The 13,003-nt window shown below is 46.9% G+C and overlaps 3 protein-coding genes across 3 annotated transcripts; all 3 read left to right on the plus strand.

Moving 5' to 3' along the window:
- Positions 1-3,724: 3,724 nt before the first annotated feature.
- N7516_008415 (homeobox domain-containing protein) lies at positions 3,725-5,954 on the plus strand (the record flags this gene model as incomplete). Its single annotated transcript, XM_057221134.1, has 2 exons — positions 3,725-4,054; positions 4,113-5,954. The coding sequence occupies 2 exons, from the start codon at positions 3,725-3,727 to the stop codon at positions 5,952-5,954; spliced, it is 2,172 nt and encodes a 723-aa protein (XP_057071406.1).
- Positions 5,955-6,935: 981 nt separating this feature from the next.
- N7516_008416 (phosphoglycerate mutase family protein) lies at positions 6,936-8,175 on the plus strand (the record flags this gene model as incomplete). The annotated part of the gene is made up of 3 exons (XM_057221135.1): positions 6,936-7,067; positions 7,174-7,392; positions 7,453-8,175. 3 exons carry the CDS (start codon positions 6,936-6,938, stop codon positions 8,173-8,175), a joined length of 1,074 nt encoding a protein of 357 aa, XP_057071407.1.
- Positions 8,176-9,402: 1,227 nt separating this feature from the next.
- On the plus strand, positions 9,403-11,061 carry N7516_008417 (uncharacterized protein; the record flags this gene model as incomplete). Its single annotated transcript, XM_057221136.1, has 2 exons — positions 9,403-9,804; positions 9,862-11,061. 2 exons carry the CDS (start codon positions 9,403-9,405, stop codon positions 11,059-11,061), a joined length of 1,602 nt encoding a protein of 533 aa, XP_057071408.1.
- Between the last annotated feature and the right edge of the window lie 1,942 nt (positions 11,062-13,003).

The following is a 13,003-nucleotide window of genomic DNA, read 5'->3' on the forward strand; positions in this document are numbered from 1 at the left end:
TTGTTGCAAGGTCCGATATTTGAGATTGTATTTTTCCGGTGTAACGGTTCACATGAGATCCAATCAATAGTGGGATGGGGCGGAGGGATCCGTGCGGGATATACGTTGCGGATCGACCCAGGGGTCGTCATGGCAGATCCGCCGAATTTTTACTTCAAACTACTAGTAGATCTGTGTGCAACATAGGTACTAACTGCAAATAGCCTAAATAACTACTAAAGTACGAGAATGGGATTTATTGTACTTGATACTCTGTACTTATATTACTGCATTTGAAGTAAAAAAAAAAAAAAAGAGAGAGAGATCGGGGACTCTCGCCCGGACTGGAGTGATATCAAATTGGTCCGTGTCCACGCTGCTCGGATTCTCAAGATGTGCTCCGTACTCCGTACTGTTCTCGCCATCACCTTAGACCATGAGACCATTTTCTCGGTGGATTGGTGGGGCATAATGTGCCAAGAAACAAAGTGAGCACAATCGCTCAAAGGGAGGAGTCATGAAGCCATCGGAAATCTCATCGGATGTGATGTGCGGACACCGATACGCGCCCTGATGCACATGAAGCTTGAATGGGAAATCTAAGTTTTTACTTCATCACAATCACGTCCATCGCAGCATTACTCCCAAAGAGCGAGGACAATGGCACACCGAGATACAAAGTTTGGGGGAATCTAAGCGCCACGTTGTGTAGTTATGTACTCCGTACGGAGTACTCTCATATGATCTACCTATGTAGTCTGTGGGGCTGTTAGTACAGTCTCAAACAAGGTCTTTGCTATGGATTTTTCTCCGGATTGATCCCTCCCTATTAACAATCGATCCACCGCAGTCTTTTGATCTATATGACTGGCCCACCGAGGGGATCAACCTTGGATCACTATAACGTTGGCGGCTTTTTGGGTCAGATCATGCTACCAAATAGAGCAGCGAAGGGGTAGATCACTAAATTGGGGACGAGGGGTGCTCTTGTAGCTTACAGCTCGAGCAGAGGTTCCGCTAGACCGGTTCATTGTTGCCTTACCCTCTGCGGGTGCCACTATCCATGTGCCAATGTCAGAGTTGGGGTTCCATATGCGATCATATTACAGTGAGAAGGCAGGCGTCTGGGGATCTCTTGACTCCATGATTTAATATTCGTTACCTAGATATCTTGACTGTTTTGCTGTCAATGGTTCTAAACACTACCATAACTAGTACTCCATAACTAGTTACTAGTTATGTACAATAACTAACTATCTAACCTCCAAACTAAGTGTGGGATGAAACAAAGTTGAGACAAAAAAAAACAAAACCAAAAAAGGGGAGAGAGACCATAGCGCCATGGGCAGCGGTCTCCGGGTGTCCGGGCAGTGATCATCTTTAGGCACATGTGCATGTTAAGGGGGTGGACAAAGTTGGGGCTGCAACCCTCGTGACTTGCGTGCATAGAGCGACTTATTTCAAGACGTTTAGCGCTTGTCGAGCAGGGTCCAACCAGAGAGCCTCGGGAAAAGGCAAATGGTGTCACACACCTGGAATATGGTTGGAGCCTGGATGAAACTGGATAACAGGGGGGACACAATATATGCCCAGGAGGGGGGCGCCACATCCAAGGAAAGACTTAAAGAAAAAAAAAAAAAAAGAAAAAAGCTCGGCAGATCCTTGAGTGATCGACGGGGGGATCTGTCGACTATTGATGTTTAGTTTGTCTTGGCTGAACGCTACCATGCGCCTGCACTAGTATGAATTTGTGCTAGCGGAAAGGGGAACCTGGTCACTGTCAGTTACAGATAGCTGACACTCAGTTGCTTCAGGAGTCAATAGTCTACGGAGTATTATACAACGTACCTTTGTAGATAGGCTAGACATCATTGTTCTCCATAGTCGTGACGATCCTCGAATCATATAGCTGTATTATTGTACCGAGAGACTACGCCCGATCGTCTGACCCAAAGCACCGGTCTCTACGGAGTAGTCACCCTGGTACGAGGGAAACACTTAGCAAGACCGGAATATTTAGGGAGAAAATGTGACTACTACCCAAAGCAGATTGATTATGCAAGTCCAATCACCGTACAGGAGTACTCTGTGCCGATATCTACAGCATTATAACATCTTATGTATAATTTGAAGCTACATACTAGAGACATATATACAACATACTCGGTACTTCGTATAGCATACAATATTGCACATAAATTAGGTACTCGCAGATCCACTGGTTTTTCTTTCCAAATTAAATTCTTCTATAGTGGACATGATTTTCTTTGCAGCGATGGGCACCTCCTGGGATCAGACATGACGCTAATGCAGGAACTGGGATTTTTTGCGTTTGTGTTTTTTTGGTTTGTGAAATTCACGGGAGAGCAAGATGGTGGTCCTCAAGCCCTGAAGACCCATCAATGTGAGTGTATCATAGTGTATCACTTCGTATATTAAATTACCGCGGGAGGGCATCCGACCCAAACTCGGCTCTCCGCACTTGAACCCTGGCTCACCTTTGTTTACCCCGAAGCTTACTATACGATGTACTGGTTACATTTTATGTAGGTACATCCAAAGCTATAGCAGGTAGACCGGTATTTTCCCACAAATATTCATGAGATGTCCTAATCGATCAGATAGGGCTCCATGGATCCTCGGATGCCCTTTTTTTTTCAGTCACACGTCCATGTTAGAATGAGTTCACGAGGGAAGTCTGGACGGGATCGGAATTATGTTCTGGGCCAACTCTATTCTGGAAAGAAAATAATAATAATAATAAAACCAAAAAGATAAAAGATAAATAAAAAGATACATCGTAAATAAGAATAAAAATAAAGAATATTCAAATCAAATCAAAATGTGACTCTGATGCAAGAGTCAGGCCGCCACCCCCTACCGAGCGGGCGGTAGCGCAACTCCACGGGCTAAAAAAGGATGAAAGACGGTGGGGAGGTAATTCAGCCTTCAATTTGTGTGGGTATTCTTCGCATCATTGGATTGTTACTCCGTAGATTTGGAGGAAGACGATCCCAGATCTGAATTGCTTTTCCCATTGCAATTCTTTTTGATTAATTCTTAATATGTATTTCAATACTAAATATGATTTTTTTATTTTATATCTATACTCGATTGAAGTACAGGTACCGGTAAGCCGGGTATTCATAGTACATAAGTCCAGTACAGGCACAGACCTTTTGCAAAGGTTGTTTCATCTGATTACCACCCGTTACTGGACAATACCCGCCCGCCAGCCAATCATACCAAACTGTTCGGCAGCTCTGTACCGCGCTTTACCAGCCGTCACCCCCGATCTTCCCCCCGGCGCCTCTAAACTCCATCTTTCTTTCTCTTCATCCTTTTCCTTTTCCACACAGTCTTTCCTTTACGTTCCTTGGGCTCTTTCTTTTTGTTTTTTTTTCTTGGTTTCTTTTTCCATGCACACTCTTTTGGGTCCCTAAATCCCGAGTCTCTCCTTAACATCGACCACTATCACAAGCTACCTCTGCTCATTTCTTTTTCTTAATCACGGACTGTCCGTACTGCCATTCTTTACATTTACAATCAAGGTCCCTGTCTCCATCGCTATAGGTTGACCAACCCCCGAATCTACTTCATGATATAGACCCCACCCCTCGAAGCTGCTACTTTCCTGTGCAGCATCTCCAACCCCATCTCTCTCTTCTCTCTCTCTCTATCTCTCTGGCGCTCCTCCCACAACTTCCTCCCTCCTATACCTGCATACTTTCCTCTTCAGAACGCCATGAGTTATATCCACCCCTCATGGAACTACCAGGGCCACCAGGGCATCCCAATGGACCAAAACATGGCATATGACCCGTCCATGGTGCCTCCTCCGATGATGCATCCTATTGACGGCTACATGTACCCTCACCCGCCAATGGAGATGATTGACTACTACCATCAACCGATTATGGACTACGACGAATACACGGAAAATCTGTCGCGACCTCGGTTGACCAAAGAACAAGTTGAAACCCTGGAGGCCCAATTCCAGGCTCATCCGAAACCAAGCAGCAACGTTAAGCGTCAATTGGCGGCTCAGACAAACTTGAGTCTGCCTCGTGTGGCAGTACGTACAACTAGAGGCTGAAACCTTCTTGTCTACTCAGAGCTAATCCAGTGAACAGAATTGGTTTCAGAACCGTCGCGCCAAGGCCAAGCAACAGAAACGCCAGGAGGAATTCGAAAAGATGACGAAGGCCAAGGCGGAGGCCGAAGAGGCTGCTCGCCGGAAATCAGAGACCTTGGACCAGCTGTCTGGATCTCGAAAGGGATCGATTGCCACTGAGGAATTGGAAAAATCCGCTACTCCTAAGAAAACACCTACCTCCACATCCAGTGGCCATGCCAAGACAGATTCTACATCCAGCCGTTCCAAGCACCACAAAACAAAGAGTGAGTCGGCAAGAGAAGCAACTTTTGCGTCCTTGCAGAGAGCGCTGAATGCTGCTTGTGCTGCCCGGGATCGATTCGGTCGCCGGATCAACCCCCGGAGCAAGAACGAGTCGGTTCCTGAAGAAGAAGAGGAAGAGGAAGAGGAAGAAGCAGTGTCCCCTGGATCAATGCCACCGCCAAAAACGGTCACTCCAGCTAGTGACCATGGAAATCTTGCCAACATAAACTCCTCCTTTTCGGGCTGGTCGGGTATCAAGGAAGAACCAGCTTCGTGGGGATCCGGCGAGCACAATGAGAATGTGGGATATAGCACCACAGAGCAGACCCAATATTCCAATTGCCACCAACCAATGGCGGAAATGTCGAACCCTTCCCACTCTATGCAGCATAACTTGGACGTCTACTCGAACCACCTGCCCTCTCACAGGGAAGAATGGTCTGAGGACAGGGAATCACGACACAACAACCTTGTCTACGGAGACATGCAATATCCGATGTCCATGCAGGCACCAGACATCTCGGTCACACGTCGTGAGTCTTCTGATGCGCTGACTGCCTCATTGGAGGGCATCGGAATCTGTACTACCGGCCAATCTGGGCTGTCTCAATCTGTCGATCGGGTAGAAGCAGCTTGCTGGAAAGAGCCCGGTAAGGAGCTCGACCTTGCTGCACGCCGCAAGCGCCCTCGCCCCGCTGCCATTGGCACCTCAGGAACTCGCCCTTTGGCTAACTCGACCTCGATGTCCTCGCTCTCGCCTACCGCTCGTATGCCTAACTCCGGTGCCGGCAACTCGATGAGACAATCCAAGTCAACTCAAAGCCTCAACTCCCGGTATGCCGGTGTGAGAAAGGCGTCGGCTGCCCAACGGTCTCCACTCAATTTCACTTTTGCGGATTCCGGCTCTATCAAGAAGGCCGAGAAGATGCTGCGACCTTCGGTCTCGACCACTAGCCTAGCTCCACCAACTCCCTTGACCCCGCAAGACCTCCAGCATTTCATGCCTGCCTCCCCCACGGATAGCAACTACTGCTTGTCGGCCCACTCCACAGCCCACTTCTTCCCTACCTCTCAACCCATGCAGGTCAACATGGCATCACCTCCTGCTACACCACTGGATATTTACTCCCCCTTCCCTTACCAAAACGTCGCCCCGCCGATGTCAGCTCCGGCTCATGTATCTTCCTTCCCTGAGTATATCACATGTGACTCTGTTCCCATGCCAGCCCGCAGCTGGGCCGACACTGCTTCCATATCTTCGCCCGAGTACCCGTCGGGTCTCCAGGTACCGCACTCGACCACCGTCTCGCCCATGGGCTATAACGCGACCACCGACCACACCGGACAGGCCTTTGGCATGGAATCGGTCTCTGGCTCCCCGTCTTTGATCTATTCGATCGAAGATACCGACATGCCAGGCTCTGCCGAGCTCGCAGAGAGGAAGCGCCCTGAATTTATGATGCATGAATTCCCAGAGCACGATACCAACTTTGGTGGCCATCACTTGCCATCGATGCAGAAGCCGAAAGCCTACACGTTCGCGAACAACACGACGCCGAGTAACTACCCTTCCTAGGGGCAGGGTCCGTTGATCTTTCCCTCACTATGGATGTATGAGAAATACGCGTCAACTTTCGGTGTTTTTGGTCTGGGACGAGTTCACTTCGCAAATTTTTCGCTTTCACCTTCTTTTTCCTACACTTTCCCTTATAAGGGAGATGTTGTCTACCCAACCATCCGTGCGCGGAGAAGCACTGTCACTTTATGTCTTCTATATACTTTTTTTTTTCGTGTCTCTTTATTTGGGGGTGTATTTACCGTGTTTTTACATATTTGGAGCATTCCTTGCATGTTGATTATTGGCCTGGGATTTATTTATTTGTTATTTTTGGTGTCTGATAGGACCTTTTAATTTCCGCCGGGCTCCCTCACGGGAACCTCGAGACCTTTTTTTATCTTCTACTTTGATTATGTTTATTTGTCTTTGTCTTTGACCTCTTTTTTACACCCGTGATTTGGAATCGGGTTTTTGTGGATGGGATTTGGACTTGGGTTTGCATATGGCTTCAGCATTCGACTTATTTTGACATTTTCCATGATACATACATTTTTTTACGTATCTATACTATCTCATATCTCTCAATCAAAAAAGGGGTTGGTCTCTTACATTTTCTGGCACTTGTCCGAAGTAAATCTCCGAGAACAAAATAATGATCCACCAGCAAACGGACTTGCCCTTTCTGGCTCGCTCGTAGGAATACATATTCCGGACATATATTATTCCACATTGTGTGGAGTCCATACTCCGTACTCCGTACGTCGTACAATCATGGATACAGCACGTGCGCCAGACCATAGGTTGTCGTCCGGAACCGTCTGGAACGCACTTGCAGCAACCTTAAGCACCACGTGCGCTACCTAGGTAGTCTTCCAAGGTTGATACCTGAATATAAAAGGAAGATATTTGTCGATCTCATCTTAACAGAGAAGAAAGAAAAACAACACAAAATTGTTTATTGAAACATTGGAGTTGAAACCCGTGTATCTCCGTTTTCAAATGAGACTCTCCATCCTCGTTTCAGCCCTTGTGGGCCTAGCTGTCGTGCAGGCATCCGCTATCAATTACTCTGCAGTCACAGGCTACTTTCTGCAGGATGAGGAGTCGACTGATGCCTCTACATTTGACTATGTAAGTGAACCGCAAATTGAGCCGAATTAATAATATTTTTACTTCACAAACTATCCCTTTGTCGATGCCTTAACTGGTCATTGATTCGGTCCACTAACATGTTCAGACGGCGGAGAACTTCGGCCTGATTGGCCGCACATATCCCGCAGACAAGGAGAACAAGAAACACGAGTCTCTAACCCAATGGGAGCGCTTCCATAACCAGGTCACCGAGTTGAATGATCAATCTCCCCCGCACATCGAGTACAAGGTTCTGTTCCTTGGTCGACATGGGGAAGGGTGGCACAATGCTGCCGAGACCTACTATGGCACCCCAGCGTGGAACGTAAGTTCCTCCATACCACCTTAACCTTGCGCTAGGATCAACCTAACTATCTCCATTCAGTGCTACTGGTCCGAACTGGATGGTAACAGCACAGCAAGCTGGGCAGACGCCACCCTCACACCCGGCGGTATCACCCAAGCGCTCAAAGCAAACGAGTTCTGGCAAAAAGAGATAAAGGAACAACGAATCCACACACCAGACCACTACTACGTCAGCCCACTGACACGCACCCTGCAAACCGCCAACCTAACATTCGGGAACCTGGATCTACCCAAGCACGGCGCGCACTTCAAGCCGACCATCAAGGAACTCTTCCGCGAAGGTATCAGCGTGCACACCTGCGACCACCGCCGTGATCGCAGCTACATTCACGACCTGTTCCCGCACTGGACCATTGAGCACGGGTTCACCGAGGTGGATGAGCTGTGGAATGGCGTTACTGGTGAGACCAGTGGCGCACAGGATGTTCGGAGTGCCGAAGCATTGGGGGATGTTTTCTTTACTTTGTCCAAGAAGGAGTCGTTTGTGTCGATTACGTCACATTCGGGTGAAATCTCGTCTATTCTAAGGGTTATTGGTCACCGGACCTTCAAGTTGAATACCGGTGCCGTTATTCCGGTGTTGGTCAAGGCTGAGAAACTCGGATGCAAGGCCCCCGTCACATCTTCTGTGCCTTGGGAGGTGAGCCCGCATTGCACAGAGCCACCGGTTTCATCGGCTACGGCTTGTGTTTGTCCTTCCGGTGCGGCGCCTGTTGCGACGCCTTTGGCTACCGGGTTTTAGGGGGTCTAGGTTAGGTAGATTAGCTAAATGCTTTTTCTTGTGCCGGATAGACCCAGCTTACATTCAAACGAAGGGCTTTGTGGTGACATTTGACACTACCAAGGAAAAACAAACATATGCAATACAAGTAATTGGCCCCTTATGCGGCCTCTGCCATTCCATGGTTCCAATTGGTGACTAATCCATTTGGCTTAACATCCATATCATACTAACTAGTATGAGGACCATGATATTCAATTCCAAGATGCCCTCCAGATAGATGTCTTTTAAATATCTTCTGTAACATCTTGGTGTTTCTTCAATGTCTATTCAAATCTGCTATCGAATATCTCTGGGAATATCCCATCTCTTGGTATTTATCCTACCCTAGCCTAGGCCCTTGTGTGGCAAAAAAAAGGTACAAATTGCCACAGGTCATAAATGACCGATAGATAGCAAGTAAAAAGAAGAAAAAAGAAACGTCCCCGGGAAGGCTTGAACTTCCAACCTCCCGATTAACAGTCGGACGCGCTAACCGATTGCGCCACGGAGACTTGATTGTGGGTAATCTCAGTGCCGGTGGCTTCATTAGTGGATTCTGGAACAATGGCTTTCTGTTGGTTACTACTGAGAGTATGAATTGGATAGATCAACACAGTGCCGTATCTATAACGGTTAATAGTTATGGGATTGGCATAATTGATAAACCGACCGAGAGTGACAACTGCATTGTTGTGAAAATGACATTGGGAAGAGTGAAAACCTTGGAACTCCATGAGGCTCTTGATAGGTGGGGCATTTTTCTCCGTACTTTCTTGTGATTGGTCAAACAATTTATGTGGTTCATTATGATTGGTCAATCCTTTAAAGTGTGAGTGACACAGTGCAGGTAGGGCTGTTTGCTCAGGTAAGTCCCGGTTAGGCGCAGTACCATGTCCTTCCAACATGTGCTTCTTCCTCGTACACCGACTTCTTCCTTGTACACCGACTTACTTTACCTGCGGATAGTTTCATTTTCTAAGCGGAATAGGATGGCATCTATCATAGTGTATCAGCACTCTACTTGCCTCAGGCCTAGTACCGCCCCGTGCCTCAGGTCCGCCCGGTCCCTCATAACAAACTCAGATTCATCACAACAAACCACTACTGCTTTGTTTACTATTCATAAAGCATCTTCGTGGACGGCCTTGGTAAACCCGCTTATTCGTATCGCGTTCTTGCTGCTTCTTCTCGGGTTTAATTACAGAAATGAATCCATCACAGGCGCAAGGCCCGCCCTCATCGCGGGTCTCTGCGATGACCTTGGACAGTTCACCATCGGTGCAGCTGGCCGCGATGGCCCTGAACAGCTCGCGCCTTATGCAGGCTCTACGTGATGCTGGTCCTACTAGTGCTCCTGGTAGGGCTTCCTCTTCCTACACCTCTTTGTTTGGTGGCACCTCCACTCGCAGGACTCCCCGCTTGACTGAAAGTCCTTCCCCCACTCCGACGCTTTCCAACACGCCGTCCTCGCTCAACAGACGCGTATCTGGAAACTCGAATTATTCTTCTTCGCGAACAACTTCTAATAACGTGCAGTCTGGTGAAACCTCTGGCAACTTCCGGTACTTGGTACGAGAGCCATCGCTCCCGTATGAGGCTTGGGAAACAGTAAGTACTACACCGGGTCAAATCAATGGGGCTTAAACCAGGCTAACTTTATATCAGGTCTTCTATGCCACCCTTACTAGTCTCACAAGTGAGGAACTTGACTTCATTTATGACGATGACTTGGAACACCCGGCGAGCAAAAAGACCCTTTCGACCTTGAGACTGGTGAACCGAATCTGGAACCGGGTTGCGACCCCTCTCCTTTTTAGATACATCCAGGCAGTTGTCGGATACTCTGCTGGTCGACCTCTCGATAGCATTCTGAAGATTTCTGAAAGCCCATACGCCCTTTATGTGCGCGACGTGCACTTTGGTTTCGTGGGATCATGGCTACCCGGACTGGATTATGATCGATACATCGACGACCTGGCAGCAGGAGCTCTTCCGGTCCTGATCAGTCGTTTCCAAAACATCCAAACATTCCGATTGCAGTCCCCTACTGTTGTGGACACGTTCAGTAAGGAAGGACAAATGACGCCACTGATGCTTTCCAAGCTAACAAGCTCCCTTGTGAACACTTTACGCTTTGTGTCTGTCCCGAGACTGAGGTGTCTCCATCTGTCTTTGCCAACCACCGCGGAATTTGCTCGTTTCTTCGAGTCGAGCGGCTACGCTAGGGACTTCACCGACATTTTCGGTGAGATCGAAGAGCTACACATCACTATTAATGACAGCACTGGCTCTGATGGCAGAAGACATCCGAAATGGCCCCGCTCGGTGATCAAGACCAGGTATCCACTCGATCCATTTGCTCCATATCTCATCCAACTTATCTCCCATGCAAAACGGCTCAAGGTCTTCAACCTGGAATCCCGTGCCTGGTTTGATGTGTCTGATCTGAAAGCAGATGCTTTCTCTAGACTGAAAAGCTTCCGGCTTGAAGGTGTGAGAATCAAGCATGAAACCCTCAAGAAGATTTTCATACAAGCTCACGATGAGCTGCGTCGCGTTCAATTGACCGACATTCGGCTCATGACGGGTACCTGGGAGAGTGTCTTTGGTGGTCATACGGCGCTTCCTCCTTGTAAACTCTCCTGGCTTAGTGTTGAAGGATGCGGCTACTCGAGGACTGGGACCAGTGCCCAGCACATCGGTTATTCATTATCGCACCCAGCAGCATTCTCGACCATGCATGGCCCGGACTGGTTGACTTATGCAGAGTGGAAATCATTGGTGAATGCAAACCGTTGTCGCAGGGAAATGCCTAAATGTATGTATTGTAGTTTCCCACCGCCTCACCAACCCACGGTCCCTTAATCGAGGGATACATAGTTAGCGGGCAAGCTTTACAGGACAAAGAGGTCACGGGGGCGATTTCATGATTTGTGACTGCTGTTCTTATTTCTGGGCTTACTGCTGCGAAGAAGTTTCCGAGATGATTGAGGCTTTCCCTTGAGGCTTTCCCTTGAGGTGTCTACCTACCTGACAACTGGCTATGGAGTACCGTACTCCGCTTTTACCTGGTCGTCAAGGTCTCCAGGAATGTATGTATGAATTTTCTCTTCACTCTACGTCTGGTTGTCTTGATCTCTCTTGATCTCCAGACGTGGCACGTGTATTTTCTTTTTCTTTTATTCTATTTCTTTTTCTTTGATTCCATTTTTCTTTTCTTTTTTCACGGATTATTCCTTTCTTATATTGGTAGGTGGGTTTGCGGTATCAGAGAGTGGTGGTTCGAGCGCAGAGCTATTTAAAACTGCGAGTAATAGAAGCTATTTAATTACTACATAATTTAGTAAATAATTAGTTAATTACCTACATAGGTACCCAAGTAGTTGGTTATTTAAACACATAGTTAGTTACATAGTTACTTCAGGGTAGAGAAGGGAGCCTGGCTCTGCAAAGTTCGGGAGAATGCGTGGAGTAGATCTCACCCATTTCAATCCCTTGGGAATTTAGAACCTAATGGGTTCAAGCTCTTTCTTATTCCGTTCGTTTTTGTCCTTCCGTCAATATTCCTTCCGTCAATATCTACAACCCACCATCGATCTTATATGAGGTGATTCCCTTTATATATCATAGAAGTGGGTTGCTCTTTATCAAATAAGTCTCCGTGGCGCAATAGGTTAGCGCGTCCGACTGTTAATCGGGAGGTTGGAAGTTCAAGCCTTCCCGGGGACGTTTGCTTTTTAGACTTTTTATAAATTTTATAAAATCTATTTAATTCATTTACAGGAAGGAGGAGGACGTACGTCTTTATATCTTGTGGTTTATTTTTTTTAAAAAAGGAGTTCGGATCATAAAATGGTGGGTAGAGGTTCATTTAAACTCCAAGTCGAACTTTATTTGTTACACTACACCAGGTGTATCCATGGATGCACATAGCCTTTCTTTATCGGGTAATGTATTAGAGGTTTTATTTCAGTCGAGATCATAATGGGATGTTATGTATGTCTCGATCATTTTTAAGAGATAAGGGGAAATATATATACTCTTGATGCTGGTAGGGTCTGACTACGGAATATCGAAAATAGAGAGAACCCGATTGACTACTGCCAGGTAATTAATCTATGGCTATAGTATTATGGTGCCAGATGATCTCGATTTGTATACTAGATACGCTATTTCTGTATTGCTCTGCTCGATGTCTGGTATTAGGTCTTAGTGGGCTCCGGTTATTCAGATGCGCTAAACAGTAACTGGCGATAATGGGGCTTACTTGATGTTAACTGTGGATGTGACAGACAACAGGCACTTAGGTAGTCTATGGTGTTTCCATTCCGCTTCTATTGTATTACTCGAGGCATATGTGTATAAGTATTAGTTTCTTATAGTAGGCGAATGGTGCCCTTGATACCGGTTCGGATTGTTCTGATTTGGATAAGTATTGTTATCTTGGTTTATCTGGTTTAGGTCGTAGTGGTAGTAACAACCCAGTCCACCTAGGATCTAATTTAGGGCCCCTGGTTTTCTATATATATAAAAGGTCCTCTAGGATAAGAAAGCAGATTTAGTGGCACTCGAGCAGATACCACTGGATTTAAGGTTTATTAGGTATAGGTTACTTTTGCTCTTACGGCTTAATATAGTCAGTCCCCTTTAGCCGGTCAACTTTTATTGTTGCTTGCCTCTATATCCTGATATGTCTTGGTACTGATATCCTTACTTGATATATATAGTATATGTATAACTCCGATAGGTATAAACTATGTCTAGTGACTGATTGGTTAGCTACGGAGTTCGGGTCTAACGAAGCCCT

The sequence above is a fragment of the Penicillium verrucosum genome, assembly GCF_028828655.1.
Source record: "Penicillium verrucosum strain IBT 35672 chromosome Unknown utg000003l_segment0_segment0, whole genome shotgun sequence".
Taxonomy (NCBI): domain Eukaryota; kingdom Fungi; phylum Ascomycota; class Eurotiomycetes; order Eurotiales; family Aspergillaceae; genus Penicillium; species Penicillium verrucosum.